We start from the raw sequence: 16,296 nt of genomic DNA on the forward strand, positions 1-16,296 counted from the left end.
TCTCCTGCGTGTCACTGGGAGCCACGGGGCAGGCCAGGCAGAGAGAAATGGTGCTGGGTAGGAGGGAGCAGTGTGGCCCTGACAGGGGCTGTGGCATGTCAGCGGCTGCCGTGGAGGGCAGCCTGACGCCGACCTGGGAAGGCAGAGGTGCCTGGGACAGCCTGGGATCTACTGCACCGGCAGTCCACATGGGCGCCCGGACCTCTGACCTTTGGAGCGGAAAGCAGCCTGAGTCGCAGAGGAAGGTGGAGGCGGGACAGCTGCCCAGGAAGATGGGCCTGGACACGGGGCCCTTGCCTCTACTAGAGCGGAGTTGCCAGTGGCTTTCCAGGCTGGACAAACTCCAGAGAAGTGGCTTCCTTGAGCCACAGTAGTGGGGGGTTGGTGCAGTGTCTCCCGGGCCCTGCCCAATCTCTGGGCCGCTCTGGCGTGGGCTCTTGTGAACTGGGGGTAGGAGCCTTTAGCCCAAATGCCAAAGCCCTGAGTTAACCCTTCTTTCTCCTATTGTTTGCCTGGGGAGGAGGGTGGGAGTGAGCGTGGAAAAAAGGCATTCCCACACTGCCCTAGGCAGACTATTCTAATGAGGCCCCTCCCCCACCCAGCCACCGTCTCTGCCACTTCTTCCCCTTTCCTCTTGCCTCCTGCTGCTAACCCACCCCCATCCTCCTTCCCCCACCCCTGCTGGCCTCGTCCCTATGGAGGCCCCCTTCTTCCTCCTCCTCCTCCGCCTGCCAAAACCCTGCTGGGTGCGCGTTCTCCTGCACCTAGTGGGTTGGGGGTGCTTAACAGCCGTCAGCAGCAGCATCTGACAAGCTGGGGGAAGTTGTGGGGGAAGAATAATGTTCAGGAACTCACAGTGGAGGGGTTGAGAAGAGAGACAAAGGGGCTGTGGGGGAGTGAGGAGGGTGGCATCAGGCACGATTCCCTTCTAGACCTGGGGAGCCTGGCACCCACCCGCTGCTGTTCTCTGTGCCAGTGGCTTCACCTTTCCAAAGAAGGCCCCTCCTGCCCTCTGCCACCCGCAACCTTGTTCTGGCCGAGGGGCCTCGTCACCCCTGAAGCAGGGTCTTTGGGTCTCCCACAGCAGCACCCTGCTGTAGATCCGTGCCTGAATTTCATGGAGGCATGGTGTTTCTCCGTGAGCGGATCTGGGGCTTCAGTAGTGTTGCCACAGCTGGTCCTGGAAGAGGATGGGGTTGAGCACACACCTAGGCGCACCTTCTTGTGGGGGAGGAGGTGGTAGATAATTGATGGTGGGACGGGGAGGGCAAAGTCCCGGCAGGTGAGCGAGGGGCTTGGGAGGGAAGAAAAGTTGCCCTGCCTTCTTCCACCGCTGGCATCCAGCTCCTTTTCCCAGCTGTTTGTGGGCTGGGGGCAAAGGATGCGGTGTCCCATCTTAGAATTTGTGGAGTCGGGGGGAAAGAACCAGGACTTCATCCTCAGTGTTTCAGGACTGCACCAGAAGCAGGGTTGGTCGGTGGCCTGGAGGCAGACGGGAAGACCGAAGGGAAATGAATCGACGACACAGTAGGCCTTTGAGCTTAAAACAAAGGTTCTTCCACCTGGGACCCTGGCATCTGGGAGTCCGTTGACAAGTTTTGGAGAGAGAGTCCTTGGAAATCTTGATACTTGTGTACATCAGATTCTTAAACCAGTCAGAAACAGGTAGTGGAAATCCTTTAGATCAAATGCTTTTTTAGGTTGGGCAACTTGGAAGAGAAAGAAAGGACTGCTTAGAATCGGCTGTTACTGCCAGGCGAAGGCGGGAATGTAGGTGCTCCGACTAGCTTAGAGCTCTTCTACTCCAAGTTGCTTTGTGATATTCTTATGTAGTCTTGAGGACGGGCTTGCATTTACAGCTCTAAACTCTCTGGGAAAGCTTCATGTTGAAAGGCAGATTGAAGATGGGATGTTTTTCTCCGAATGTGGTGGAAACAGGTGCAGAGCCTTGAAGTTTGAGATTCATGTGTCCCTCAGATTCAGTAGCCGGGGTGACACTAGGGGAAATGGTTCTCAGAGCCAAGGATCAAGGATTTTGTTCTTTTCTGTAGGGTGATGACAGTTTTGGAGCAGGTTTTGGGAAGGATGAGCGTGATGAGGCGAATGGATGGAGGCTGGCCACTTGGGAGCATAATTGGGTTTGAATTGTTAATTGGTCAGTAGGATGGCAGAGAGGATGTGTGGCTTGTAGGGTGTTGGATCTGAAAGGTGCATGTAGAAAGAAGGGGGGAATCCGATAACATGCATTTGATAACAATGCTAAGAACTCCAGAATGACGGAGGAGCAGACAAGCTCTTGTGGCTCTTTCTGTGGGGTTTGAGCAGAGAGGGAACAGGGAACAGTGATTTCATCCTTGGTAGACATCACGACAAAACTGGATTTGTGGTCTGGAAGCCAAGACCAGGAATAGAAGGGGTTGATTGCCCAGGAAAATTACAAAGAAAAGGACAAGAGGATCCAATTCGTGCTTGGGAAGTAAGATCGAGGGCCGAGCCAAGGTCTGTGCCTAAGCTGAGGCACACAATTACTGTTTGAGTAGAATTAATCTTTCCATGTCAGAGGGTGGGCAACTGGTGATGCTGACCGACGAAGGAAGATTTGTGTGAGAGGCACAAGAGGAGGTTGGAAAGCAGCCAACTGTTTTGAGTTCACCAACCAACTTCAGATCTTCCCGTTTTCCATGGCAAGCCAGTTGAGTTGATGAGCAAAGAACTCAGCTATACTTCTGTCACTCTCTCCAGGCCACAAAGAGATTGAGAAGAGCCCTCCCGTATCAAGCGGCCTTGCTAATTCCTGGAGAGGTCAAGGTAACTTCTGTTACCTTTGTTTCTCCAGGCTGAGAAGAAAGCCAAGGTGATTGCAGTAATGAACGCTGTGGAAGAAAACCAGGGGTCTGGCGAGTCTCAGAAGGTGGAGGAGGCCAGCCCTCCTGCGGTGCAGCAGCCCACTGACCCTGCGTCCCCCACTGTGGCCACCACACCTGAGCCTGTGGGAGCCGACGCCGGGGATAAGAACGCCACCAAAGCGGCCGATGATGAGCCAGAGTACGAGGTGAGCGGCTCGCTTCTTCACCTGCCTCGTCCAGCTCTTTCCTGGGTCCTTCCACTGCCAGCTCTTCCCGTCCTGCTCTCCTCTCTCCACCTGACCCCAGGCCTCTTCGTCTCCCCAGTCTTGCTCTGTCTCGGTCCGTTCAGATGGAGCTCCCTCCTGGCTGTCCTGACCCTCAGATGCCCAGGGCTGGGGTTGCCATGGGGGGATCAGGGTGGCAGGGCCTCGTGACCACCACGTAATGACTTCTGCTCCTTGGGGCTCCAGGACGGCCGGGGCTTTGGCATTGGGGAGCTGGTGTGGGGGAAACTTCGGGGCTTCTCCTGGTGGCCAGGCCGCATTGTGTCTTGGTGGATGACGGGCCGGAGCCGAGCAGCTGAAGGCACCCGCTGGGTCATGTGGTTCGGAGACGGCAAGTTCTCGGTGGTAAGTTGTGGGTTTGGTGGTAGCCTCGGGGAGGGACGGGTCTGGGTCCCAGGGGCTATCTAGGCTTTTTGGCTGGGGGCGAGGTCCAGAACTGGGGCGGAAGAAGCGGTCTCGGAGAGCTGGTGCGCCTGCCAGGCTCTTGCCTCCCAGGACCCTTTCTCCAGAACTCCTTTCCTGCTTGCATTCAGGTCCTCCCCCACGCTTGGGTTGGACTCCTCCTTTGGGCATCGTGTAATCATTTGTCGATGCATCTGGTCCTCTCAAGGGCAGAGGCCGAGTCCTCACGCCCCAGTACCTGCCTGTTGCCGGGCACGCGGTGGGGGCTCGGGTGTGGCCGGAGGAGCAAGGGGGCGTCGCTTGTTCCTCCAGGTGTGTGTTGAGAAGCTGATGCCCCTGAGCTCGTTCTGCAGTGCTTTCCACCAGGCAACCTACAACAAGCAGCCCATGTACCGCAAAGCCATCTACGAGGTCCTGCAGGTGAGTGCCCCTCCGAGGCAGAGGGGGCTTAGGCAGCAGGGACCCCTAGCTGGTCTAGAAGCTGGAGGGCAGACGTTAGGCCCAGGCAGGGGGTCCACCTGTAAGGCCCTTGGGAATCCTCTCTGCGCTCCCCTCCTCCAGTGTTCTCCTGCGGTCCTGCCCTGCCCCTTCTCCCAGCTCTTGCCTCAGGCCACCTTTGCTGTCCTCCAGCCTGTCCTGACGCTCTCCCCAACAAGTGTTGCCCTCCAGGTGGCCAGTAGCCGTGCGGGGAAGCTGTTCCCAGCGTGCCACGACAGCGATGAGAGCGACACTGCCAAGGCCGTGGAGGTGCAGAACAAACAGATGATCGAATGGGCTCTCGGAGGGTTCCAGCCCTCCGGCCCCAAGGGCCTGGAGCCACCCGAAGGTAAATGCAGGTGCTCAGCCCAGCCTTCTGGGACCCCTGCCAGCCAGGTAGCTCCATGCCAGGGCTGGGAAGGCTCTGCCTAGAGGCACCAGGTGCCTCTGTCGAGAGGCCCGGGGGGTGTGTCCCTTTCCCTGGGGTCAGCGTAGGGGCGGTGCTGCTCTGGGACGCAGAATAAGATGCTCCCGTTGGCTTGCTGGCACTGGGGGGCTGGGAGCTAGAACAAGTTGGGGACCAGGCTGCACCCCTTTGTAGGCAGAACAGAGGAGGGGAGGGAGCTGGCACTGCTTGTCCGTGGTAACCACAGTCTCGTCACCTGCTTTCCTTTATCCAGAGGAGAAGAACCCCTACAAAGAAGTTTACACAGACATGTGGGTCGAGCCTGAGGCAGCTGCCTATGCACCACCCCCACCAGCCAAAAAGCCCCGAAAGAGCACAACTGAGAAGCCCAAGGTCAAGGAGATCATTGACGAACGCACAAGAGGTAGTTGGCCTGGCTCTGGAGAGAGTGGTGTGGCGAGGCTGGCGTTCAGAGGCGCGGGCGTGGCCCTTGCGGCCCCCTCTGATGCTGGGCTCTCCTCCCCTCCGCAGAGCGGCTGGTGTACGAGGTGCGGCAGAAGTGCCGGAACATCGAGGGTGAGTCCTCGTGGGCACTGACTCCCTGGGAAGTCCATAGTCTGTGGCTCCCGGCACGGGCAGGAGGGCTTGGCTCCTCGTGTGGTGCCCGGCACAGAGTAGCATAGGTATTTAGAAAGGTTCGAACGTCACAGGATGTCAGTACCCAGTCAAGGCCTCTCTCCTGTATGTCCCACCCCCAGCCTGCTTCACACGCTTTCCTGTCAGTGACATGGGCTGGTCCTTAGGGTTTGGGACACCCCAGTGGGTCAGAGCGAGGTGGCCTCTTGGATTTGCTTAAACCTGTGACCTTTGGGCCTTTTACTTTTCCTCACCTTCTCTCATCCCGTGGTCATTGGAGCATCTCCTGTCTGTTTCCCTTGACCTAGTCTGTCTAGCGTGGGGCCCTCAGGGCTGGGAAAGATGGGGCAGGAGCACGAGACTTAAAGACAGCCCAGGGACTGGACTGTCCCCAGAGTCACCCAGGGTCAGGGCCTTCTTCTCCTGGGCGGGTTTCTGTCATTGAATTACACCTTTCCTGGGCAGTAGGCGTTGCTGCTCTGAGAGCTAATGAGCTTTAAGATTGGGGCCCTGGTGTCTTCCTGTTCCATGGGTGCTCTCCCAGACTCCTGTCTGCCTCCTTTTGGGGCTGCGGCTCTAACACGCCCTTTTTTTGTAGCTTTTCTGGAGTGGGCTTTGGCCCAAGGTGGGAAGGGGCCCTTTGGTGACGTTCACTCCTCTTTCTCTGCTGTCCCTGCTTTCTAGACATTTGCATCTCTTGTGGGAGCCTCAATGTCACCCTGGAACACCCTCTCTTCGTTGGAGGAATGTGCCAAAACTGTAAGGTAGGAGCACACCCAGCAGAGACGTGGTTGAGAGTGACTCTGGGGCCCTGGCTCTCTGTGCCATCTCAACTCTTTGGGCTTATAGTCGCCTGGGGTGGCAGCAACGTTGACCCCACAGCTCACTGTGGACGCAGAGTCCTGATAACAGACCCTGGGCCTTCAGAGCGTTTACTTGCCCTTATTTGTCCTCCCCGGAAAGATTCTTCCCCCTCTAAAGCCCATTCTGCTCCCCGGATGTGGGCTCACAATGTCACAGTCCCTAGTGTGGGGTGAGGGAGAACGGGCTGATGGATGGATGTCCTTGCGGGCCCAGGAGAAAAGTCCAGCACCGCAGCAAGGGACAAGGGGATGCGGTCCCCTCCCTGGCATTGCTCTCGTGCCTCTTGATTCCACGCACTGCCGTGGGTCGGGAGACCTGCTGTCCCCTGCTCAGACCTGGGTTCAAAGCCCACCTTCGCCGCGGCTGTCCTGGGTGCTGCCTGGTGGTCTCTGACCCTCCGCTCTGCTGTCTAGAACTGCTTTCTGGAGTGCGCCTACCAGTACGATGACGACGGCTATCAGTCCTACTGCACCATCTGTTGTGGGGGACGCGAGGTGCTCATGTGTGGGAACAACAACTGTTGCAGGTGAGGGTCCCTGCCTGGCCCGCAGCCCCCCAGCCGAGCTCCGTCCGGGGCCAAGCGGCCCCCCTGCCCGGCCTCGGCCCCGGCCCCGGCCCCAGCCCCGGCCGCGCTCCAGCCCTGCTCCACTGGGCTTCCTTCCAGGTGCTTTTGTGTGGAGTGTGTGGATCTGTTGGTGGGGCCAGGGGCCGCCCAGGCGGCCATCAAGGAGGACCCCTGGAACTGCTACATGTGCGGGCACAAGGGCACCTACGGGCTGCTGCGGCGGCGGGACGACTGGCCCTCGCGGCTGCAGATGTTCTTTGCCAATAACCACGACCAGGAGTTTGTGAGTGCCGGGCCTGGGGCGCCTCTTTCCACCCCCTCCCTGCCGGACCAGAGGGCAGGCTCGGCTAGAGCCAGAGTGCTTGGGTGGTCGAGGGGCCTGGGCAGGGGTGCGGGTTTGGAAAGCCAGGGCAGCCCTAGTTGGCTGGGGGGAGGCCAGCCCCGGGTGCAGGCCCGCAGAATCCTGGCCATTCACCTGGCCTGTTGTGCTCATGCCTAGGACCCTCCGAAGGTTTACCCACCTGTCCCAGCCGAGAAGAGGAAGCCCATCCGGGTGCTGTCTCTATTCGACGGAATTGCTACAGGTGAGTGTGTGGCACGGACCCCAAGATGTGCCACCGTCCTGGTCCCGGGACGAGGAGGCTGTGCCTGAGGGACCATGTGTGTGTAACTCCGGCAAAACAGAGTGATAGTTAACGTGACAGCTGTTAAAATATTACCTCAGAGAGGAAACTTCTGTGCTCAATGAGAAGCAAAATCAGTGGTAAACCAGGATGTTTCTCAATGGGGGAGGCACTGCAGCAGAGGACAGGGTGGTCGTTAGCCAGAGATCATTGAAGATTTTCACAAAGCCTCAAAGGACAGACTCGGCGACCAAAACAAAAACACAGGCAGTTCTGTTGTGTGATGACTGTAACTTACAGTAAAAAAAAAACAACAAAAAAACTATCAACAAGAGAGTCTAAAGAATATTTAAATCACCCATAATTCCATAATTAGTGTTTTGGTGTCTGTCCTTTTATTTTTTTTTTCTGCGGGTATATGAATGTGTGTTTTTATAATCATGCATAGATAGATAAATAAAACGAAAGGATAGTAAAATGCACACTGTGTTGTAACTTGCCTTTTCATTTGATACTATGAGTGCTTTTTCATGTTAACATGGACCTCCCTTACTGGAAAATGCTTCATAGGATTCCATTGGGTAAAAGTACCATCATTTATTTAACTGATCTCTGTTGGGTTGTTTACTGTTTTCTCTCTGTTACGAGTAGTCCTTGACAATATCTTTATACACACATACACACATAGACTGTTCTCTTGTAGGGAATGCCGGGTCACCGTATGGGAAGTTTTTTTCATGCGGTTCTTGACCTTGCCAGAGTGCCCTCCTGAGAGGTGCTACTGACCTCTGTCCATCTGCCAAGCTCCTAGGCCGAGGGCTTCTCCCATTTTTGTTTTTGTTTTTTTTTAAAGGTTTAATTTTTTTAACATTTATTTCTTTTGAGAAAGGGAGAGCACATGTGAGGGGGAGGGACAGACAGAGAGGGAGAGAATCCCAAGCAAGCTCCACCATGCTAGTGCAGGGCTACAACCCAGGAACCAGGAGATCATGACCTCAACCACCCAGGTGCCCTGAGGGCTTTTCAGTTTTGTTTTTTTTTTTTTTAATGTTTGTTTATTTTTGAGAGAGAGAGAGAGAGAGAGAGAGACAGAGTGCTAGTGGGAGAGGGGTAGAGAGAGAGGAAGACCATGAATCTGTAACAGGTTCCAGGCTCTGAGCTGTCAGCCCAGAGCCCGACGCGGGGCTCAAACCCACAAACTGTGAGATCGTGACCTGAGCCGAAATCAGACACCCAACTGACGAAGCCACCCAGGTGCCCCTGCTTCTCAGTTCTTAAGAAAGAGACAACCCTCTTCAGAACTTGTGACCAGAGGGAGACGGGCTGTCAGAGGGCCAGGGTGGGGTAGCATCCCGGCCCAGATGCTTATGTGCTGTTCTCAGCTCCACGTTGATATTATGTAAACGTGGAGAAGTTAATTTACGGCCTTGGTTTCCCAGGCCAGAACCTTGAGGCCTTCTGGAACCACGTCACACCCCAACAGGCTGTAAATGCTCCTTGGTGGGGAGGCCTGTTGAGCAGTGGAGATGATGCTGTTTCTCCGGAAGCTCTCAGGGTCTGTTCTAATTGTTTCCTTGCCCTCAATTAGCAGGCATTTGTGGAGGGATCGTGGTAAGAAAGTGAGTGTAGCTCGCTCAGGAGGAAACACAAATGAGATTCCTTCTCTGTCCTGAAGACCATTTGCAACCTAACTGCTGAATTAGAAATACACACCGTTATAATGAGTTGGGGAGAGACGCAGAGTGCTAGGGGCTTCCAGGGGCAGGGAGGTGCTTCCAGGGGGCTGCGGGGTGCGGGGAGGGGGGGGTGTTGGCGAAACCTTGTAGAGCAGGTGGCATTTATGTTGAGTCTTGGAGGCTGGGTAGAGTTGTGGCAGGAGGCCATGGGTGAGGGGTGAGGAAGGCTAGTATATGCAGGATGTAGAAACAGCAAAGAAGAGGCCTCCCCAAAAGTCACCTGCTATTCTCTCTGGTCCTGAAAACCATCTGTTGTCTGCTCTTGACTGCCTTTTTGCTCATGCCAAAGCAGGCATGACAGAGGTCCAGAAGGATCCTGCAGCTTACCGGGCAGGGTAGGGTTCAGGCCTGTTGCTGACCCATGTGTCTAGCCAGCCAGAGAGCCCCCTGCGAAGCCAGGGTGCTGGGAAGGAGACCCAGTGACCGTGCCTTTTGCTGGCTGGCACAGGGCTTCTGGTGCTGAAGGACTTGGGCATTCAGGTGGACCGCTACATCGCTTCCGAGGTGTGTGAGGACTCCATCACAGTGGGCATGGTGCGGCACCAGGGGAAGATCATGTACGTCGGGGACGTCCGCAGCGTCACACAGAAGCATGTATGTCAGCGCAGTGGGACCCGTCCCGCCTTCTCTGCGTCCCTTGCGCTTTGCTCCTGGGGGGGGCGGCAGCGCCCCCTTGCATTCTGTTCATTTGCTCTTTTCCTTTGTCCTTTTCCCCAGCCTCTTCTCCTCTTCCGTTTTCCTCCTGTCTGCAGAGGAAGATGGGCAGCCCCCAGCTAGCTTCAGGGCCTTTTTACTAGAGCGCCTTGGTTCCCGTTTTTCTAATACTTTTGGCAACAGCTTTACCAGCCTCCTTTTCTGGGGGACTCTGCGTCTTGCCCAAGTGACCCTTTGTCTTTCCAGTTATCTAGCTCTACCCCTGAAAGTGCAGGCCCTCGGGGATCCCCAAGGGCATTTGGAGGGTGTTCAGATGGCCCAGATACCCTGTCCAAAATGTGCAGAGCACAAAGTACCCTCAGATGCAGCTGCCCAGCCCGGACTGCCTTCCCTCTAAGTGGCTGCTTTTCCTGTCAGGGGCACGCTGTTTCCCTGCTGGCCTCAGAGATTATCCGGCTGAATCCCTTTGTTTAGGAAACTGAGCTCAGAGAGCCTCAGTGCCCGTGGGGCGGTGTGTGTGTGTGTTTGGGGGAGGGGGGCATATATGTGGTATCAGATACGAACGTATGTAGTGAGCATACCAAGCAGCTGGGTCTCCTCTCTCCCATGCCAAAGTACTTTTTTGCCAAATTCACAGATAATTTCTTCCTTTCTGCCTCTGTCCCCGGACATCAGGCCATCACATTACCTTTATCCTCCCAGATCCAGGAATGGGGCCCGTTCGATCTGGTGATTGGGGGCAGTCCTTGCAATGATCTCTCCATCGTCAACCCTGCCCGTAAAGGACTCTACGGTAGGTGCCGTGCTCACCCCTCCACCTTCTGAGCTGGTGCTTCCGCACGTAGGTTTCCTACTTGGATATTTCTGCCCTGGGACAGCTACTCCCAATGACCCTGTCCTCCCTTGCCCTCCCTGTGCCCGAGCCACACCACTGTCTCATGCAGACAGCCCCAGCTGATGGCTTTCTCTTCCGACCTCTCAGAGGGCACTGGCCGGCTCTTCTTTGAGTTCTACCGCCTCCTGCATGATGCGCGGCCCAAGGAGGGAGATGATCGCCCCTTCTTCTGGCTCTTTGAGAATGTGGTGGCCATGGGCGTTAGTGACAAGAGGGACATCTCGCGATTTCTCGAGGTATAGCCAGCAACCTTGGTTTGGCCAGCTCACTAATGGCTTCTACCTTGGACTGCTGCTTTATCCCTGTCTCATCTGCATTGTGGAGCTGGGGACTGGTGACTTCTGCTTTGCAAGGGGCCTGTTTGGGAAGCTCAGGGCTTCCCATTTAGGGAGGAAACATTGCTAGAAGCCGACCCTGGAAAGAACCTGTGGTCTCACTCTAAGCGGTAGTGTGTGGGTGTGGGCCTCAGGGCTTGAAGGACTGTTCCTAAGTCAGGTGGGGTGCCAGACTCCTAGAGTTGGGGTTCTGTGTGGTGCTTCACTGGGGGAACCTTTGAGATGGCCAGATCAATTTTCCCCAACCAGAATGGCTTGCCCTCACTCCCTGGCACCACGACAGATGCTCTGGGGCATCTGAGAAGGAAAAAACATGGCTTACCGTGGGTCCCAGCTCAGCTCTGAGCCGGCTGGAGCCGTGCACTCAGGATCTCTGTGGCCAGAGGCATTCTTGGGGTGGGCAGTCTGGGAGCTCGAGCCCATGCTCCCGCTCGGTGTTCTTACGTTAAGCGCAAGCGTCTGTTTGGCTCATAATCTGGACACACAGTGAACACATCCACACTCATTGGAACTTTCTTACTCAGAGCCTCTGGGTGAGCTAGAGGTATGTAGTCCAATAGGGTAGCCATCAGCCACGCGTGGTATTTAAATTGACATTAAAAATCCCTCAGTCGCTCTAACCTCATTTCAAGTACTCGTTAGCCACCTGCAGCTACTCCATTGAACAGGGCAGACAGAAAACATTTCCGTCATCACAGGGTGTTCAGTTGGACTGCAGTGGTCTAGAATGTTCTAATGAGAGCATGTGGAATGTGGCTGGGTTCCATTCTGGCTTTTCCTAGAGGCTTCAGGCTGTTCCACTGTGTGGCTTCCTGAGAGAGGAGTAAGTGGCTTTGAGGCTGTAAGGTTCTAAAACTAGCAAAATTTCCTGGCGCACTCTGATTTTCCTCTGTTGCTCATCTTTAATCTTTCTCCTGTTTTGTAGTCCAACCCTGTGATGATTGATGCCAAAGAAGTGTCAGCTGCACACAGGGCCCGCTACTTCTGGGGGAACCTTCCTGGTATGAACAGGTTGGTGAGAGAGCCCGGGTCTGGGGTGGCTGCGGGTCGGTGTCTGCAGGCAGCTCAGGCCAAGGAGGAGGAGGTCACTGAGGGGCCCTCTTGGGCAGCCACCCCTGCTGACCAGCTTGCCGCTCGGCCGTGTTTTTCTCTGTTTCCTTCTCCTTGAGGGAGAAGGCGAGTCAGGGCATAGAAAATACTTGCCTGAGAAATCAGAAACTAATGGCCGAAATAGGACCTCTGAAAGGGCACCCTTTACACAAAAGGAGAGTCCCCATGCTGCTGAGTGACATAGTTTGCGCTCCCACGTCGGTGATGGATCCAGACTGCGCTTGACCTTAGTCTTCTAGGTGAAGCCACGGAGGGTGGATGTGGGATGGGAAGGAGTGGTGCCCACACCTGGGCCACATCTGCTCCAGGAGAGGGACCCTCGAAGCAACACTGGGCAGCTTAGAGGGTCCAGCTTCGCTTGTCATCCCCACACTTTGTTAGCTTCAGGTCCTTTGTTGGAAGGATGTTCTTTGTTTAGGTTACATAGGTAGAGATTTTAATGTCCAGATGTTCATGCAGGCAACTTCATTTCTTCAGTGGAATAAATGCATTCTAAAAAGGCCTATGAGGGGAAAGGAATTCTGGTTGAGAGTCTGTTTAAGAGCGGAGTGAGATCCACCCAATCTAGATATCTGTTATGTAGGGAAATATTTTCCAGGATGTTCTTTTTTTCTTTTCCAGAATGTTCTAAGAGTGGATTATATACCTTGCTATATCTATAAATCAGAAACATCGTCTAACCTGGCCTCAGTCTTCTCCTCTTCCTCTCAGCCATTAGCGTGAAGTTGTAGGAACATCCCTAGCCTCCTACCCATGTAGCAAAACTGCTTGCTGTCTTTTGTGAGGGCCTGTTGATGGGAAGGAGATGGGTCAGGAGGATAGCTGGCCTGAAAACTGTTTCAGTGTCCTCCTAAGCTCCCAAGACGTATGTGTACTGGAAGGGCAGACTGGATTACGCAATCCGGTGTTTCATGGAGCCACGAACTCAGTGTCTCCTCACGGATCTTGGTCCTGTGGGATTATTCTCACTTGCTTCTTCCGACTCTAAAATTCTAGAACTCTGACCTTCGAGGAGGACCAGAGGTACCACAAGGGACCAAGTAGAGTGAGTGTGTGCGTGAACAGGGCAGAGGCTGGAGGCGCCCACTCAGGCCGTGGGTCCCTGTGGGTCCCACACTGAGGTGGTGGACTGCCATGGGAAACCTTCACTAAGTATTCTGAAAGGTCAGAAAAGGTCAGCGCCGAAGGTGATGTTCAGTGATCTGCTCTGCCCTGTGAGAAGTGACACATTGAATGTCACGGAATTTTAGTCTTCTGGGGACTGTGCAAGAACGTAGGCCTTTTTAACTATACATTTAAGGTGCACACTTCGATGAATTTCATCCAGCATACACACCCATGGAAACCGTCACCATAGTCAAGATACAGAACCTTTGGTCACCCCCAAAGCCTGACAGATACTTTGAAAGCTCAGTATATTTAAAGATAACTAACAAGAGCGATTGGGTTTTCCTTCTTTGGGGCAGGTGTTACCTGCTTATTCGTGGATTGAGACCACTGTGGAACTTCCCTTTAAGGATTAATACTTGCTGCACTGTCCTTGGATGGCTGCAGTGTGTGTGCCTGCGTTTGGGGGGCGTGTGAAGGGGGTCACAACGTGTGTGGGTGACATCAGCCCTCTTTTCCTTCTCCGTGTGAATCATGGCCGCCAGGCGCGTCCCCGATGCTCTCCTGGTCTCTGGCGTTACCTTCTCTTTCTGCCTCCTAGGCCGTTGGCATCCACTGTGAATGATAAGCTGGAGCTGCAGGAGTGTCTGGAGCACGGCAGAATAGCCAAGGTTAGCCCCCTGGCACCAAAGCCGTCTGCTGGTGGGGGGGGGGGGGCAGGGAGAAGGGCAGAGAGGGCGGGGTGAGCCGGAGTGGCCTCTGGGGCCGTGTCCACAGCTAGTGTGGAGAATGCACTTTGGGAGGTGACACGGGGTCATGCAGCCAGTCGGCCAGAGGGGCGGGCCCGGGGGACAGCTTGGAGGGCAAGGAGAGAGATCAGAAGTCCTTCCTAGTCTCCGGCGCATCCGTTGAGCATCGCCTGCTGGTCCTGTGGGAAGCAGACACTCGATAAGACGTCTTTGCCACAGTCCCTGGATCCGCTCGGGCTTTTAAGCTTTTTGGCCAGGGCCTGTTGCACGAGCCTTCGGGACCGCACATCTCTCCTGTGATGTGGAAGCCGCATCTCTCTCTGGAGAAATCTCCTGGAGTGAGTGTACTAGGCGTCAGGGCCCACGAGCGCAGGCACCGACATTCGCCAACACTCTGCAGGGACCGCAGAGGTGTCCGAGCTCCCGAGTCGTTTGGCTTCCTTTTGCCTGCAAGTTACTTCACGTGTGCAAGAACCAGTTCTCAGAAGACTTAGGAAGTTCAGTCCTGGGCTCGAGCTGCTACTTCTCAAGTCCTTGGCCAGCGGGACTGGACTAAGGATGGCCGGGTGACCTCAAAGTGGGACGAAGAGCAGGGCGGTGGGATCTGCAGAGGCTCACGCCGGAGCCTCACCCCAGCCACCGGAACGGACCGGGCCCGACTTGTCAGTGTCGGACTTGCCCGTCCCGGCAAGGGCCTGGCACATGTGTTAGACGCACAGCCGGCGGATGAGTGCTCATTCTTTTCCTCTCCTTGTTTCTAGTTCAGCAAAGTGAGGACCATTACTACTAGGTCAAACTCCATAAAGCAGGGCAAAGACCAGCATTTCCCCGTCTTCATGAACGAGAAAGAGGACATCTTATGGTGCACTGAAATGGAAAGGTAGTACCGAGGCCGAGTGCTGGTGTCGTGGGGTGCGTGGGGTGAAGCGGTGGCTGTCTGTGAGGGAGGAGGGATCGCTGCCTCCTCCGGCCAGGCTCGTACCTTCCACAGGTGCCCTGTGAGCGGTGGGTCCTCCCAAGTGTTTCCTGACAGGGCAGGTTCCTGGGGAGGACTCCTGTGCATCGTGAGGTTGGTCACACAGGGTAAGAGGGGTCTAGGAATCGGTTCGTGGTGCCTTGGCTCGCTCCCAGAGGTCCTTGCTCGAGCTGCTACACCACAGGATCTTCCTCCACTTGTGCTGCTCGTTGTAGGTACTTTGCACACCGGGGCAGCGCGGGACCAAGGTAGGCCTCGCGGCCTCAGCACTCTGATTTGGTGCAAACCAGACTCTGGGGCTAGATTACCTCTTCAGTGTCAGTGTAACTGCAGCTTAGCCAAAGAGACCATTTACGCAAATGAACAGAACAAACAGAAACTTGAAGCTTCTGAACTCAGGCAAGAGTCCAACTCCTTTGTTGAGTCTGCTCTTGTGGAGAAGATACCAGAGGTGGAGGGGGCGGGGGTGTATTTATCTATCTAAATGTTTATTTTTTATTATTTTTGAGAGAGAGAGAGAGAGAGAGAGAGCACGCGTGCATGGGGGAAGGGCAGAGATAGAGGGAGACACAGAATCCGAAGCAGGATCCAGGCTCTGAGCTGTCAGCACAGAGCCCGACGCAGGGCTCGAACTCACAGGCTGTGAGATCGCGACCTGAGCCGAAATCGGATGCTTAACTGACTGAGCCGCCCAGGCGTGCCCTAGGGATGTGCATTTAAGTATATAGACTTCCATACCCGCCGTGCCTGTGTCTCCATCTTCTCAGGCGGAGGTGTTTTTCACAAATGCTAACTTTGTTTGTACTGGGAGGCGCCTCTCGGACAGCGATTATCTTACTTTCCTTCAGGTCCGCAGAAAGTGGCTGGGTGCCTGAGTCGTGCTTGGTGAAGAAGGGCAGAAGATTTGGCAGACTCGCCCACGCCCACATTGACCCCTGCCCTTTCTGCCTTGTGTCTCTAGGGTGTTTGGCTTCCCTGTCCACTATACCGACGTCTCCAACATGAGCCGCTTGGCGAGGCAGAGACTGCTGGGCCGGTCATGGAGTGTGCCCGTCATCCGCCACCTCTTCGCTCCGCTGAAGGAATATTTTGCTTGTGTGTAAGGGACATGAGGGCAAACCGAGGTAGTGACACAAAGTTAAACAAACAAACAAAAAACAAAACACAACAAAACACCAACAACATGAGGATGGAGAGAAGTATCAGCACCCAGAAGAGAAAAAGGAATTTAAAACAAAAACCACAGAGGCGGAAATACCGGAGGGCTTTGCCTTTTGCAAAAAGGGTTGGACATCATCTCCTGATTTTTCAATGTTAATCTTCAGTCCTATTTAAAAACAAAACCAAGCTCCCCTCCCCCCCCCTTTTTTTTTTTTGGTCAAACCTTTTGTTTTCTACTCTTTTCAGAGGGGTTTTCTGTTTGTTTGGGTTTTTGTTTCTTGCTGTGACTGAAACAAGAAGGTTTATTGCAGCAAAAATCAGTAACAAGACATAGTAACGATACCTTGCAGAGGAAGGATGGGAGAGAAGGAAGAAAGGAAATTCTATAGAAATCTATATATTGGATTTTTTTTTTTTTTTTTTTTTTTTTTTACTATATATCTTTTTTTGTTGTTGTCTCTAGCCTGATC

General features: G+C 54.7%; 1 protein-coding gene across 3 annotated transcripts in view; it reads left to right on the forward strand.

Annotated features, from left to right (window-relative positions):
• The window catches only part of DNMT3A (DNA methyltransferase 3 alpha), a 99,265-nt gene extending 83,377 nt beyond the window's left edge, over positions 1-15,888 (forward strand). For all 3 annotated transcript variants that reach the window (XM_030311511.1, XM_030311512.1, XM_030311514.1), the window contains 17 exons: positions 2,837-3,052; positions 3,317-3,475; positions 3,845-3,952; positions 4,202-4,358; positions 4,690-4,839; positions 4,947-4,991; positions 5,736-5,815; positions 6,329-6,441; positions 6,580-6,763; positions 6,980-7,064; positions 9,288-9,433; positions 10,196-10,286; positions 10,476-10,624; positions 11,649-11,734; positions 13,542-13,611; positions 14,451-14,569; positions 15,627-15,888. In XM_030311511.1, coding sequence (XP_030167371.1) covers positions 2,837-3,052; positions 3,317-3,475; positions 3,845-3,952; positions 4,202-4,358; positions 4,690-4,839; positions 4,947-4,991; positions 5,736-5,815; positions 6,329-6,441; positions 6,580-6,763; positions 6,980-7,064; positions 9,288-9,433; positions 10,196-10,286; positions 10,476-10,624; positions 11,649-11,734; positions 13,542-13,611; positions 14,451-14,569; positions 15,627-15,768 — 2,100 coding nt within the window. In that variant the 3' untranslated portion in view covers positions 15,769-15,888. The remainder of the gene's footprint in view (positions 1-2,836; positions 3,053-3,316; positions 3,476-3,844; positions 3,953-4,201; positions 4,359-4,689; positions 4,840-4,946; positions 4,992-5,735; positions 5,816-6,328; positions 6,442-6,579; positions 6,764-6,979; positions 7,065-9,287; positions 9,434-10,195; positions 10,287-10,475; positions 10,625-11,648; positions 11,735-13,541; positions 13,612-14,450; positions 14,570-15,626) is intronic.
• Positions 15,889-16,296: the final 408 nt, after the last annotated feature.

The sequence above is a fragment of the Lynx canadensis genome, chromosome A3, assembly GCF_007474595.2.
Source record: "Lynx canadensis isolate LIC74 chromosome A3, mLynCan4.pri.v2, whole genome shotgun sequence".
NCBI classification, from domain to species: domain Eukaryota; kingdom Metazoa; phylum Chordata; class Mammalia; order Carnivora; family Felidae; genus Lynx; species Lynx canadensis.